This window comes from Helicoverpa zea, chromosome 20 (assembly GCF_022581195.2).
Source record: "Helicoverpa zea isolate HzStark_Cry1AcR chromosome 20, ilHelZeax1.1, whole genome shotgun sequence".
NCBI classification, from domain to species: Eukaryota; Metazoa; Arthropoda; class Insecta; order Lepidoptera; family Noctuidae; genus Helicoverpa; species Helicoverpa zea.
In genome coordinates this window covers 8,165,721-8,180,247 of record NC_061471.1, presented here as the reverse complement: position 1 = coordinate 8,180,247, position 14,527 = coordinate 8,165,721, and the positions used below count along the sequence as shown (strand labels likewise).

At 52.4% G+C, this 14,527-nt stretch overlaps 1 protein-coding gene across 1 annotated transcript; it reads right to left on the bottom strand.

Moving 5' to 3' along the window:
* Positions 1-276: 276 nt before the first annotated feature.
* LOC124640065 (fibroin heavy chain-like) lies at positions 277-13,280 on the bottom strand. The gene is made up of 2 exons (XM_047177668.1): positions 13,215-13,280; positions 277-12,674 (listed from the first exon to the last, which is right to left on the bottom strand). The coding sequence occupies exons 1-2, from the start codon at positions 13,254-13,256 to the stop codon at positions 351-353; spliced, it is 12,366 nt and encodes a 4,121-aa protein (XP_047033624.1). The 5' UTR covers positions 13,257-13,280; the 3' UTR covers positions 277-350.
* Positions 13,281-14,527: the final 1,247 nt, after the last annotated feature.

Here is a 14,527-nt window from a genome sequence, read left to right as displayed (position 1 = left end):
ACCTTTTTCAAGCCATAGATATTCTGTGTATCATACATTTAAAGTAGTTCAGTATTTGTGATGATAAAACGCGACAAACAGAAGTTATTGGTCAAGATTTTCATTTTCTGTATATAAAAATGTCTGAATGTATAATGCTACTACTGTAATCACAAAATATTTCGTACCTATCTAAAATATTAACTTCAATTTCTCTCTAATTGCTTAAAAAAATTCTTTGAGAACATGAACACTAATGTGACGTTGGGGTAGCTTATGAGAAAATAAAAGAAAATATAAAATGCCAAGATTTATTTACATTGAAAAGAAAAGATGTATCCAGGGCAAAAAACAATTATGAAATTAATAAACTAGCAAGTACGGCATGGCGCGCGACGAGTGCCGAACTTCACAAAGATTGTGTTACGAGTGATGCGGCAGTTCTTGCGGCCTCTAGCTCCCAGGGCTGATCCAGATGCAGATGCGCTACTTCCAGCACCGTATCCGGATCCATAAGGAGCATATGACTCTTGGGTCGACGAACTAGCTGCTGATGATCCACGTGAGCCACCTTCGATAATAATAACCTTGTCAGATGATCCACTTGCAGATGATGAAGCTGCCGAAGATGAAGACTCCGATCCGTATCCATTGTCATTAGCGTAAAGACCGCTTAATGCGTATTGTTCTGCTTGGATAGCGTTAACTGACGCTGATGCAGCGGCTGCTGCTGCTACTGCTGCGTCAGCGGCTGTCTCTACGGCTGCTTCTACTGCTGCTTCGGCTGCTGCTTCCGCTGCTGCTTCAGCTGATCCTGGGCCATAATAGCCCTGTCCTCCTTGGCCACCTGAAGAGGCACTGGAAGATGCAGAGGATGGCGATGAGGAACCTCCCTCAAGAATGATGACAGTGTTGTCTCCGCCGCTGGATTGAACAGGTGCGCCTGATCCTTGGTTGGCACCGTTGAGTCCACCGAGGCCGTTAAGTGCTCCATTGCCGTTACCAGATGCGGCTCCTGCGTTTGCTCCTGCACCTGCTCCATATCCTGCACCGGCTCCGTAGCCACCTTGTCCGTAAAGACCGTTCAGTCCTTGAAGGTCATTGGATTCATAAAGTCCACCGATTCCGCTTGGTCCGTATCCTTGTCCAGCGCTTGCCGAAGATTGTGCGTTTGCGTTGGATTCAGATGCGCCTGGTCCGTTGTAGAGTCCATTAGGTCCTTGCGAGCCGTATGGGGCGTATCCTGCTCCTTGGCCTCCGCGTCCTCCTCGTCTACCTCGTCCTCCTTGGCCACCTGAAGAGGCACTGGAGGAAGCAGCTGATGATGCTGAAGGTCCTTCACCAAGAATGATGACAGTGGTGTCTTCATCGCTTGATTGCGAAGCTGATGCCGATGAAGCCGATGAGCTGCTTGGTCCTTGGTTGGCATAGTTGAGTCGTCCCTGTCCATTGAGTCCTCCGTAGTTGTTGCCAGATGCAGCTGCTAATGCTGCTGCCTCTGCTACTGCTCCTGCTGCGGCTGCTTCTGCTGCTGCTTCTGCGGCCGCTGAGGCTGCTGAGGCTGCTGCACGAGCACCACCATATACATTATCACCATTAGCTCCGTAGAGGCTGCCTGGTCCGTAGCCTTGTCCAGCGTTGGCTGAGGATTGTGCGTTTGCGTCTGATCCAGATGAACCTGGGCCATAGGCGAGTCCGTTAAGTCCTTGCGAGCCAGATGCTCCGTATCCTGCTCCTTGGCCACCTCGTCCTCCTTGGCCACCTGAAGAGGCAGCGGATGAAGCAGAGGCTGACGATGAGGAACCTCCCTCAAGAATGATGACAGTGTTGTCTCGTCCCTTGGATTGAGCAGATGCGCTTGATGCTGCTGCTGAACCTTGGTTGGCACCGTTGAGTCCACCGAGGCCGTTAAGTGCTCCATAGCCATTACCAGATGCGGCTCCTGCGTTTGCTCCTGCACCTGCTCCATATCCTGCACCGGCTCCGTAGCCACCTTGTCCGTAAAGACCGTCAAGTCCTTGGAGGTCATTGGATTCATAAAGTCCATCAAGTCCGTTTTGCTGTCCATAGCCGTTTCCTGCTGCGCTTGCTGCTGCTGCGGCTGCTGCGTTTGCACCGTATGCGTCAACACCGTCGAGTTCGTAAAGGCCGCTTGGTCCGTATCCTTGTCCAGCGCTTGCCGAAGATTGTGCGTTTGCGTTGGATCCAGATGCGCCTGGTCCGTTGTAGAGTCCATTAAGTTCTTGCGAGCCGTATGGGGCGTATCCTGCTCCTTGGCCTCCGCGTCCTCCTCGTCCACCTCGTCCTCCTTGGCCACCTGAAGAGGCACTGGAGGAAGCAGCTGATGATGCTGAAGGTCCTTCACCAAGAATGATGACAGTGGTGTCTTCATCGCTTGATTGCGAAGCTGATGCCGATGAAGCCGATGAGCTGCTTGGTCTTTGGTTGGCATAGTTGAGTCGTCCCTGTCCATTGAGTCCTCCGTAGTTGTTGCCAGATGCAGCTGCTAATGCTGCTGCCTCTGCTGCTGCTCCTGCTGCGGCTGCTTCTGCTGCTGCTTCTGCGGCCGCTGAGACTGCTGAGGCTGCTGCACGAGCACCACCATATACATTATCACCATTAGCTCCGTAGAGGCTGCCTGGTCCGTAGCCTTGTTCAGCGTTGGCTGAGGATTGTGCGTTTGCGTCTGATCCAGATGAACCTGGGCCATAGGCGAGTCCGTTAAGTCCTTGCGAGCCAGATGCTCCGTATCCTGCTTCTTGGCCACCTCGTCCTCCTTGGCCACCTGAAGAGGCAGCGGATGAAGCAGAGGCTGACGATGAGGAACCTCCCTCAAGAATGATGACAGTATTGTCTCGTCCCTTGGATTGAGCAGATGCGCTTGATGCTGCTGCTGAACCTTGGCTGGCACCGTTGAGTCCACCGAGGCCGTTAAGTGCTCCATAGCCGCTACCAGATGCGGCTCCTGCGTTTGCTCCTGCACCTGCTCCATATCCTGCACCGGCTCCGTAGCCACCTTGTCCGTAAAGACCGTCAAGTCCTTGAAGGTCATTGGATTCATAAAGTCCACCGATTCCGCTTGGTCCGTATCCTTGTCCAGCGCTTGCCGAAGATTGTGCGTTTGCGTTGGATTCAGATGCGCCTGGTCCGTTGTATAGTCCATTAGGTCCTTGCGAGCCGTATGGGGCGTATCCTGCTCCTTGGCCTCCGCGTCCTCCTCGTCCACCTCGTCCTCCTTGGCCACCTGAAGAGGCACTGGAGGAAGCAGCTGATGATGCTGAAGGTCCTTCACCAAGAATGATGACAGTGGTGTCTTCATCGCTTGATTGCGAAGCTGATGCCGATGAAGCCGATGAGCTGCTTGGTCCTTGGTTGGCATAGTTGAGTCGTCCCTGTCCATTGAGTCCTCCGTAGTTGTTGCCAGATGCAGCTGCTAATGCTGCTGCCTCTGCTGCTGCTCCTGCTGCGGCTGCTTCTGCTGCTGCTTCTGCGGCCGCTGAGGCTGCTGAGGCTGCTGCACGAGCACCACCATATACATTATCACCATTAGCTCCGTAGAGGCTGCCTGGTCCGTAGCCTTGTCCAGCGTTGGCTGAGGATTGTGCGTTTGCGTCTGATCCAGATGAACCTGGGCCATAGGCGAGTCCGTTAAGTCCTTGCGAGCCAGATGCTCCGTATCCTGCTCCTTGGCCACCTCGTCCTCCTTGGCCACCTGAAGAGGCAGCGGATGAAGCAGAGGCTGACGATGAGGAACCTCCCTCAAGAATGATGACAGTATTGTCTCGTCCCTTGGATTGAGCAGATGCGCTTGATGCTGCTGCTGAACCTTGGCTGGCACCGTTGAGTCCACCGAGGCCGTTAAGTGCTCCATAGCCGCTACCAGATGCGGCTCCTGCGTTTGCTCCTGCACCTGCTCCATATCCTGCACCGGCTCCGTAGCCACCTTGTCCGTAAAGACCGTCAAGTCCTTGGAGGTCATTGGATTCATAAAGTCCACCGATTCCGCTTGGTCCGTATCCGTGTCCAGCGCTTGCCGAAGATTGTGCGTTTGCGTTGGATCCAGATGCGCCTGGTCCGTTGTAGAGTCCATTAGGTCCTTGCGAGCCGTATGGGGCGTATCCTGCTCCTTGGCCTCCGCGTCCTCCTCGTCCACCTCGTCCTCCTTGGCCACCTGAAGAGGCACTGGAGGAAGCAGCTGATGATGCTGAAGGTCCTTCACCAAGAATGATGACAGTGGTGTCTTCATCGCTTGATTGCGAAGCTGATGCCGATGAAGCCGATGAGCTGCTTGGTCCTTGGTTGGCATAGTTGAGTCGTCCCTGTCCATTGAGTCCTCCGTAGTTGTTGCCAGATGCAGCTGTTAATGCTGCTGCCTCTGCTGCTGCTCCTGCTGCGGCTGCTTCTGCTGCTGCTTCTGCGGCCGCTGAGGCTGCTGAGGCTGCTGCACGAGCACCACCATATACATTATCACCATTAGCTCCGTAGAGGCTGCCTGGGCCGTAGCCTTGTCCAGCGTTGGCTGAGGATTGTGCGTTTGCGTCTGATCCAGATGAACCTGGGCCATAGGCGAGTCCGTTAAGTCCTTGCGAGCCAGATGCTCCGTATCCTGCTCCTTGGCCACCTCGTCCTCCTTGGCCACCTGAAGAGGCAGCGGATGAAGCAGAGGCTGACGATGAGGAACCTCCCTCAAGAATGATGACAGTATTGTCTCGTCCCTTGGATTGAGCAGATGCGCTTGATGCTGCTGCTGAACCTTGGTTGGCACCGTTGAGTCCACCGAGGCCGTTAAGTGCTCCATTGCCGCTACCAGATGCGGCTCCTGCGTTTGCTCCTGCACCTGCTCCATATCCTGCACCGGCTCCGTAGCCACCTTGTCCGTAAAGACCGTCAAGTCCTTGGAGGTCATTGGATTCATAAAGTCCATCAAGTCCGTTTTGCTGTCCATAGCCGTTTCCTGCTGCGCCTGCTGCTGCTGCGGCTGCTGCGTTTGCACCGTATGCGTCAACACCGTCGAGTTCGTAAAGGCCGCTTGGTCCGTATCCTTGTCCAGCGCTTGCCGAAGATTGTGCGTTTGCGTTGGATCCAGATGCGCCTGGTCCGTTGTAGAGTCCATTAAGTCCTTGCGAGCCATATGGGGCGTATCCTGCTCCTTGGCCTCCGCGTCCTCCTCGTCCACCTCGTCCTCCTTGGCCACCTGAAGAGGCACTGGAGGAAGCAGCTGATGATGCTGAAGGTCCTTCACCAAGAATGATGACAGTGGTGTCTTCATCGCTTGATTGCGAAGCTGATGCCGATGAAGCCGATGAGCTGCTTGGTCTTTGGTTGGCATAGTTGAGTCGTCCCTGTCCATTGAGTCCTCCGTAGTTGTTGCCAGATGCAGCTGCTAATGCTGCTGCCTCTGCTGCTGCTCCTGCTGCGGCTGCTTCTGCTGCTGCTTCTGCGGCCGCTGAGGCTGCTGAGGCTGCTGCACGAGCACCACCATATACATTATCACCATTAGCTCCGTAGAGGCTGCCTGGTCCGTAGCCTTGTCCAGCGTTGGCTGAGGATTGTGCGTTTGCGTCTGATCCAGATGTACCTGGGCCATAGGCGAGTCCGTTAAGTCCTTGCGAGCCAGATGCTCCGTATCCTGCTCCTTGGCCACCTCGTCCTCCTTGGCCACCTGAAGAGGCAGCGGATGAAGCAGAGGCTGACGATGAGGAACCTCCCTCAAGAATGATGACAGTGTTGTCTCGTCCCTTGGATTGAGCAGATGCGCTTGATGCTGCTGCTGAACCTTGGTTGGCACCGTTGAGTCCACCGAGGCCGTTAAGTGCTCCATAACCGTTACCAGATGCGGCTCCTGCGTTTGCTCCTGCACCTGCTCCATATCCTGCACCGGCTCCGTAGCCACCTTGTCCGTATAGACCGTCAAGTCCTTGGAGGTCATTGGATTCATAAAGTCCATCAAGTCCGTTTTGCTGTCCATAGCCGTTTCCTGCTGCGCCTGCTGCTGCTGCGGCTGCTGCGTTTGCACCGTATGCGTCAACACCGTCGAGTTCGTAAAGGCCGCTTGGTCCGTATCCTTGTCCAGCGCTTGCCGAAGATTGTGCGTTTGCGTTGGATCCAGATGCGCCTGGTCCGTTGTAGAGTCCATTAAGTCCTTGCGAGCCGTATGGGGCGTATCCTGCTCCTTGGCCTCCGCGTCCTCCTCGTCCACCTCGTCCTCCTTGGCCACCTGAAGAGGCACTGGAGGAAGCAGCTGATGATGCTGAAGGTCCTTCACCAAGAATGATGACAGTGGTGTCTTCATCGCTTGATTGCGAAGCTGATGCCGATGAAGCCGATGAGCTGCTTGGTCCTTGGTTGGCATAGTTGAGTCGTCCCTGTCCATTGAGTCCTCCGTAGTTGTTGCCAGATGCAGCTGCTAATGCTGCTGCCTCTGCTACTGCTCCTGCTGCGGCTGCTTCTGCTGCTGCTTCTGCGGCCGCTGAGGCTGCTGAGGCTGCTGCACGAGCACCACCATATACATTATCACCATTAGCTCCGTAGAGGCTGCCTGGTCCGTAGCCTTGTCCAGCGTTGGCTGAGGATTGTGCGTTTGCGTCTGATCCAGATGAACCTGGGCCATAGGCGAGTCCGTTAAGTCCTTGCGAGCCAGATGCTCCGTATCCTGCTCCTTGGCCACCTCGTCCTCCTTGGCCACCTGAAGAGGCAGCGGATGAAGCAGAGGCTGACGATGAGGAACCTCCCTCAAGAATGATGACAGTGTTGTCTCGTCCCTTGGATTGAGCAGATGCGCTTGATGCTGCTGCTGAACCTTGGTTGGCACCGTTGAGTCCACCGAGGCCGTTAAGTGCTCCATAGCCATTACCAGATGCGGCTCCTGCGTTTGCTCCTGCACCTGCTCCATATCCTGCACCGGCTCCGTAGCCACCTTGTCCGTAAAGACCGTCAAGTCCTTGGAGGTCATTGGATTCATAAAGTCCATCAAGTCCGTTTTGCTGTCCATAGCCGTTTCCTGCTGCGCCTGCTGCTGCTGCGGCTGCTGCGTTTGCACCGTATGCGTCAACACCCTCGAGTTCGTAAAGGCCGCTTGGTCCGTATCCTTGTCCAGCGCTTGCCGAAGATTGTGCGTTTGCGTTGGATCCAGATGCGCCTGGTCCGTTGTAGAGTCCATTAAGTCCTTGCGAGCCGTATGGGGCGTATCCTGCTCCTTGGCCTCCGCGTCCTCCGCGTCCTCCTCGTCCACCTCGTCCTCCTTGGCCACCTGAAGAGGCACTGGAGGAAGCAGCTGATGATGCTGAAGGTCCTTCACCAAGAATGATGACAGTGGTGTCTTCATCGCTTGATTGCGAAGCTGATGCCGATGAAGCCGATGAGCTGCTTGGTCCTTGGTTGGCATAGTTGAGTCGTCCCTGTCCATTGAGTCCTCGGTAGTTGTTGCCAGATGCAACTGCTAATGCTGCTGCCTCTGCTGCTGCTCCTGCTGCGGCTGCTTCTGCTGCTGCTTCTGCGGCCGCTGAGGCTGCTGAGGCTGCTGCACGAGCACCACCATATACATTATCACCATTAGCTCCGTAGAGGCTGCCTGGGCCGTAGCCTTGTCCAGCGTTGGCTGAGGATTGTGCGTTTGCGTCTGATCCAGATGAACCTGGGCCATAGGCGAGTCCGTTAAGTCCTTGCGAGCCAGATGCTCCGTATCCTGCTCCTTGGCCACCTCGTCCTCCTTGGCCACCTGAAGAGGCAGCGGATGAAGCAGAGGCTGACGATGAGGAACCTCCCTCAAGAATGATGACAGTGTTGTCTCGTCCCTTGGATTGAGCAGATGCGCTTGATGCTGCTGCTGAACCTTGGTTGGCACCGTTGAGTCCACCGAGGCCGTTAAGTGCTCCATAGCCGCTACCAGATGCGGCTCCTGCGTTTGCTCCTGCACCTGCTCCATATCCTGCACCGGCTCCGTAGCCACCTTGTCCGTAAAGACCGTCAAGTCCTTGGAGGTCATTGGATTCATAAAGTCCATCAAGTCCGTTTTGCTGTCCATAGCCGTTTCCTGCTGCGCCTGCTGCTGCTGCGGCTGCTGCGTTTGCACCGTATGCGTCAACACCGTCGAGTTCGTAAAGGCCGCTTGGTCCGTATCCTTGTCCAGCGCTTGCCGAAGATTGTGCGTTTGCGTTGGATCCAGATGCGCCTGGTCCGTTGTAGAGTCCATTAAGTCCTTGCGAGCCATATGGGGCGTATCCTGCTCCTTGGCCTCCGCGTCCTCCTCGTCCACCTCGTCCTCCTTGGCCACCTGAAGAGGCACTGGAGGAAGCAGCTGATGATGCTGAAGGTCCTTCACCAAGAATGATGACAGTGGTGTCTTCATCGCTTGATTGCGAAGCTGATGCCGATGAAGCCGATGAGCTGCTTGGTCCTTGGTTGGCATAGTTGAGTCGTCCCTGTCCATTGAGTCCTCCGTAGTTGTTGCCAGATGCAGCTGCTAATGCTGCTGCCTCTGCTGCTGCTCCTGCTGCGGCTGCTTCTGCTGCTGCTTCTGCGGCCGCTGAGGCTGCTGAGGCTGCTGCACGAGCACCACCATATACATTATCACCATTAGCTCCGTAGAGGCTGCCTGGGCCGTAGCCTTGTCCAGCGTTGGCTGAGGATTGTGCGTTTGCGTCTGATCCAGATGAACCTGGGCCATAGGCGAGTCCGTTAAGTCCTTGCGAGCCAGATGCTCCGTATCCTGCTCCTTGGCCACCTCGTCCTCCTTGGCCACCTGAAGAGGCAGCGGATGAAGCAGAGGCTGACGATGAGGAACCTCCCTCAAGAATGATGACAGTATTGTCTCGTCCCTTGGATTGAGCAGATGCGCTTGATGCTGCTGCTGAACCTTGGTTGGCACCGTTAAGTACACCGAGGCCGTTAAGTGCTCCATAGCCGCTACCAGATGCGGCTCCTGCGTTTGCTCCTGCACCTGCTCCATATCCTGCACCGGCTCCGTAGCCACCTTGTCCGTAAAGACCGTCAAGTCCTTGGAGGTCATTGGATTCATAAAGTCCATCAAGTCCGTTTTGCTGTCCATAGCCGTTTCCTGCTGCGCCTGCTGCTGCTGCGGCTGCTGCGTTTGCACCGTATGCGTCAACACCGTCGAGTTCGTAAAGGCCGCTTGGTCCGTATCCTTGTCCAGCGCTTGCCGAAGATTGTGCGTTTGCGTTGGATCCAGATGCGCCTGGTCCGTTGTAGAGTCCATTAAGTCCTTGCGAGCCGTATGGGGCGTATCCTGCTCCTTGGCCTCCGCGTCCTCCTCGTCCACCTCGTCCTCCTTGGCCACCTGAAGAGGCACTGGAGGAAGCAGCTGATGATGCTGAAGGTCCTTCACCAAGAATGATGACAGTGGTGTCTTCATCGCTTGATTGCGAAGCTGATGCCGATGAAGCCGATGAGCTGCTTGGTCCTTGGTTGGCATAGTTGAGTCGTCCCTGTCCATTGAGTCCTCCGTAGTTGTTGCCAGATGCAGCTGCTAATGCTGCTGCCTCTGCTGCTGCTCCTGCTGCGGCTGCTTCTGCTGCTGCTTCTGCGGCCGCTGAGGCTGCTGAGGCTGCTGCACGAACACCACCATATACATTATCACCATTAGCTCCGTAGAGGCTGCCCGGGCCGTAGCCTTGTCCAGCGTTGGCTGAGGATTGTGCGTTTGCGTCTGATCCAGATGAACCTGGGCCATAGGCGAGTCCGTTAAGTCCTTGCGAGCCAGATGCTCCGTATCCTGCTCCTTGGCCACCTCGTCCTCCTTGGCCACCTGAAGAGGCAGCGGATGAAGCAGAGGCTGACGATGAGGAACCTCCCTCAAGAATGATGACAGTGTTGTCTCGTCCCTTGGATTGAGCAGATGCGCTTGATGCTGCTGCTGAACCTTGGTTGGCACCGTTGAGTCCACCGAGGCCGTTAAGTGCTCCATAACCGTTACCAGATGCGGCTCCTGCGTTTGCTCCTGCACCTGCTCCATATCCTGCACCGGCTCCGTAGCCACCTTGTCCGTATAGACCGTCAAGTCCTTGGAGGTCATTGGATTCATAAAGTCCATCAAGTCCGTTTTGCTGTCCATAGCCGTTTCCTGCTGCGCCTGCTGCTGCTGCGGCTGCTGCGTTTGCACCGTATGCGTCAACACCGTCGAGTTCGTAAAGGCCGCTTGGTCCGTATCCTTGTCCAGCGCTTGCCGAAGATTGTGCGTTTGCGTTGGATCCAGATGCGCCTGGTCCGTTGTAGAGTCCATTAGGTCCTTGCGAGCCGTATGGGGCGTATCCTGCTCCTTGGCCTCCGCGTCCTCCTCGTCCACCTCGTCTTCCTTGGCCACCTGAAGAAGCAGCTGATGATGCTGAAGATCCTTCACCAAGAATGATGACAGTGGTGTCTTCATCGCTTGATTGCGAAGCTGATGCCGATGAAGCCGATGAGCTGCTTGGTCCTTGGTTGGCATAGTTGAGTCGTCCCTGTCCATTGAGTCCTCCGTAGTTGTTGCCAGATGCAACTGCTAATGCTGCTGCCTCTGCTGCTGCTCCTGCTGCGGCTGCTTCTGCTGCTGCTTCTGCGGCCGCTGAGGCTGCTGAGGCTGCTGCACGAGCACCACCATATACATTATCACCATTAGCTCCGTAGAGGCTGCCTGGGCCGTAGCCTTGTCCAGCGTTGGCTGAGGATTGTGCGTTTGCGTCTGATCCAGATGAACCTGGGCCATAGGCGAGTCCGTTAAGTCCTTGCGAGCCAGATGCTCCGTATCCTGCTCCTTGGCCACCTCGTCCTCCTTGGCCACCTGAAGAGGCAGCGGATGAAGCAGAGGCTGACGATGAGGAACCTCCCTCAAGAATGATGACAGTATTGTCTCGTCCCTTGGATTGAGCAGATGCGCTTGATGCTGCTGCTGAACCTTGGTTGGCACCGTTGAGTCCACCGAGGCCGTTAAGTGCTCCATAGCCGCTACCAGATGCGGCTCCTGCGTTTGCTCCTGCACCTACTCCATATCCTGCACCGGCTCCGTAGCCACCTTGTCCGTAAAGACCGTCAAGTCCTTGGAGGTCATTGGATTCATAAAGTCCATCAAGTCCGTTTTGCTGTCCATAGCCGTTTCCTGCTGCGCCTGCTGCTGCTGCGGCTGCTGCGTTTGCACCGTATGCGTCAACACCGTCGAGTTCGTAAAGGCCGCTTGGTCCGTATCCTTGTCCAGCGCTTGCCGAAGATTGTGCGTTTGCGTTGGATCCAGATGCGCCTGGTCCGTTGTAGAGTCCATTAAGTCCTTGCGAGCCGTATGGGGCGTATCCTGCTCCTTGGCCTCCGCGTCCTCCTCGTCCACCTCGTCCTCCTTGGCCACCTGAAGAGGCACTGGAGGAAGCAGCTGATGATGCTGAAGGTCCTTCACCAAGAATGATGACAGTGGTGTCTTCATCGCTTGATTGCGAAGCTGATGCCGATGAAGCCGATGAGCTGCTTGGTCCTTGGTTGGCATAGTTGAGTCGTCCCTGTCCATTGAGTCCTCCGTAGTTGTTGCCAGATGCAGCTGCTAATGCTGCTGCCTCTGCTGCTGCTCCTGCTGCGGCTGCTTCTGCTGCTGCTTCTGCGGCCGCTGAGGCTGCTGAGGCTGCTGCACGAGCACCACCATATACATTATCACCATTAGCTCCGTAGAGGCTGCCTGGGCCGTAGCCTTGTCCAGCGTTGGCTGAGGATTGTGCGTTTGCGTGTGATCCAGATGAACCTGGGCCATAGGCGAGTCCGTTAAGTCCTTGCGAGCCAGATGCTCCGTATCCTGCTCCTTGGCCACCTCGTCCTCCTTGGCCACCTGAAGAGGCAGCGGATGAAGCAGAGGCTGACGATGAGGAACCTCCCTCAAGAATGATGACAGTGTTGTCTCGTCCCTTGGATTGAGCAGATGCGCTTGATGCTGCTGCTGAACCTTGGTTAGCACCGTTGAGTCCACTGAGGCCGTTAAGTGCTCCATAGCCGTTACCAGATGGACCAGCTGCTCTTGATCCGTATTGGCCTTGAACTCCCTCATAGTCGTTTGGTCCTATGATTTCACCGGACGCGTAGCCACCTTGACCATATAGTGCTCCGGAGTTCTCTCCTGATGCTGCTCCTGCATCTGAACTTGCACCGGATCCGTATTGTGCATCAGGACCAGCTGAGGAACCCTCTCTTATGATAACAATCTTCTCACCAGGAGCTGAGCTGCTTGGGCCGGATTGTTGTTGTGGTTGTACCTGAGCTGATAGTCCTGCAGGACCCCTGCGGTTGATAGCGCTGGGGCCACCATAACCCTGTGCGTTTGCTACTGCAGACGCTGCAGCAGATGCTTTAGGACCGGGTTGTGGTCGGCCATTTGCATTTGCAGATGATGATGAAGATGCACTGGAAGAGGCTGATGCTGAAGCAGATGAGTTATCCTCTTCCTCATCGAGTCTCGTCACTGTAGACTCTTCCTCGATAACTATTTCTTTACCAGTCTCTTCATCAATTTCAATGAAGAACTTTTTAAAGATCTTTGAATGTCCATGATGTTTTTGCAAGCCTGGTGGTAGAGAATCAAATTCAATCTTTGATCTCTTCGTTTTGATTTCTTCTAAATGTCCGAATTTGTCTTTGACAATTTTATCAGTTTCATTTAGAACCGTCGTGTGACTATTGGATAGTTTATCAAGTCCCGCTACCTTTAGCGGGTTGAAATTTGCAGCTGCGTACTGTAAATGAAAGAATAATACTTAATCTTTGAAGTTTGAATTTTAAATTACTCATATTTACGTTGTTATGGAGAATTTAAAATAACTGTCTTTTTAAATTATAATCTGAAATCTATTATAAGTATTTTGTACTGTTAGGATTTTTTAAGCACATATTTTACGTGGACTGGATTAAACAGATTCTTCAACAGAAATTTACAAGTTTTAGAGACTATAAGGTCACAAAACGTGTTTGAAAGAAAGAAATACAAAAAAATATTTAAAGCATTTAGATGGTTTAAGCTCAAATTGGATAAAAGTAGCAAGAAGTAAGCAGAGATGGAAAATTTTGCAGGAGGCTTTCGTCCGAGGACGGACAACCCAAGAGCCTCGATGGATGATTGGAGCAGACACCACCAGGAGATAACCGGATAAAACTAGTATCCTTATCCAGTTACAACAGACATTTTTTCAAAACTGTGAATTATTTTAGTAGACAAAATAATCCAGCAGTTAACATATTCAGAGACAAAATAATGAAAATATATGAAGAGTTCTTACCTGCAGAGTGCAGCAAAGGATCACGAGGGTTATTCCTCTCATTTTGGATTGAGAGTTGGAACCGAACTGATGCCGATACAAAATTTTCAGACCTTTTTATACCAAAAATCTAGCCTAGCATTGACGTATAGAACAAAATAAAACAAAAGTATTAAAGTAAATATTGACAGTTTATAGAAAGAAACAACACCTTTACAATTAGAACAATGTTATAGTTTAACAGCGATTTTGAACAATATGTAATAATTAAAGGTTGATTGAGACATTGTATCCGTGATTATTGTACGTCAATATGAAGGAACATCTGTTTTTAAAGACTTAATACTTCTATAGAAATACTATTACAATGAACAATTTATTTGTTCTAGAAAAATTGATTTTGGTTTACCTGAAAAAGTTATATAACATAACATCAAGTTGAATATGAAAAGGGATAAGTTCGTATTATATGGTATACCTACTACATATTATTTATATTTACATATCAGAATAAGATAATTAGGGTAGTTTTTTATCAAGAACGGGAATTAGTTTTCTAGGGACTTTTCAAGGGACTATTTTTAACGACGTCAAAAATCATCAAATGACCCCTCCCGCTGTGGGTTAGCAGCGGTGAGGGAGTATCAGACTCTTACTGGCTAAAATCCCGTCGTGTTCCGTCTAAGCCCTTTTTGTACCAGGGCCGTGGTAACTCTTTCGAATCCCGCAGCCCTGGCAGACGATGGTCCTACTGGGCCCCGCTGGGGTTGCTGACATCTCTGTTATCTAGGGACTCAGGTGAAGCTGAGATTATTACATAGCTTAAGCTACTTTAGCCGTTTCAGCGTAAAAGAGTAACGAATATATTATCATAATAGAAGTATTATAGTTAAAAGTAATTTTATTAGTCAGTCACCTATCTGATATCTGCTATGCAAATTAAAGGGTTATAAGAAGGGTTAAGATTAAGACTATCTTATCTAAGCGCCGATCAGCTCTCAAGACAGTGAAAGGGTTAACATTAATTTGCATAAGACTGACACAATCCCGTCTTCATTTTATTTAGTGCCTTTATCGCATCGTCTTAACGTAATGTGTTAATAATGAAAGTAACAACACTCTATGGTTAGATAAATAGTAAAATAATAGTTATTGGGGTACTTATCGAGGTTTTTGAAATGTTGGAAGGTCAAAAGTAACTTCAAATGTGTACTCTATTCATATGTATTTAGCCATGGTAGCGTCGTCAGTTTTATAACTTAACACAAGGTCCCTACCGTTTCTTCGAAAAACTTTCCAACCAACCAAAATCATGACATCACAAAAATCATACT

Bases quoted from the DNA above. Each gene is read 5' to 3' on its own strand.
- LOC124640065 (XM_047177668.1), bottom strand. From the start codon at position 13,256: ATGAGAGGAATAACCCTCGTGATCCTTTGCTGCACTCTGCAG. The intron at 12,675-13,214 runs GTAAGAACTCTT...TTTCATTTACAG, and splicing joins TCCTTTGCTGCACTCTGCAG to TACGCAGCTGCAAATTTCAA.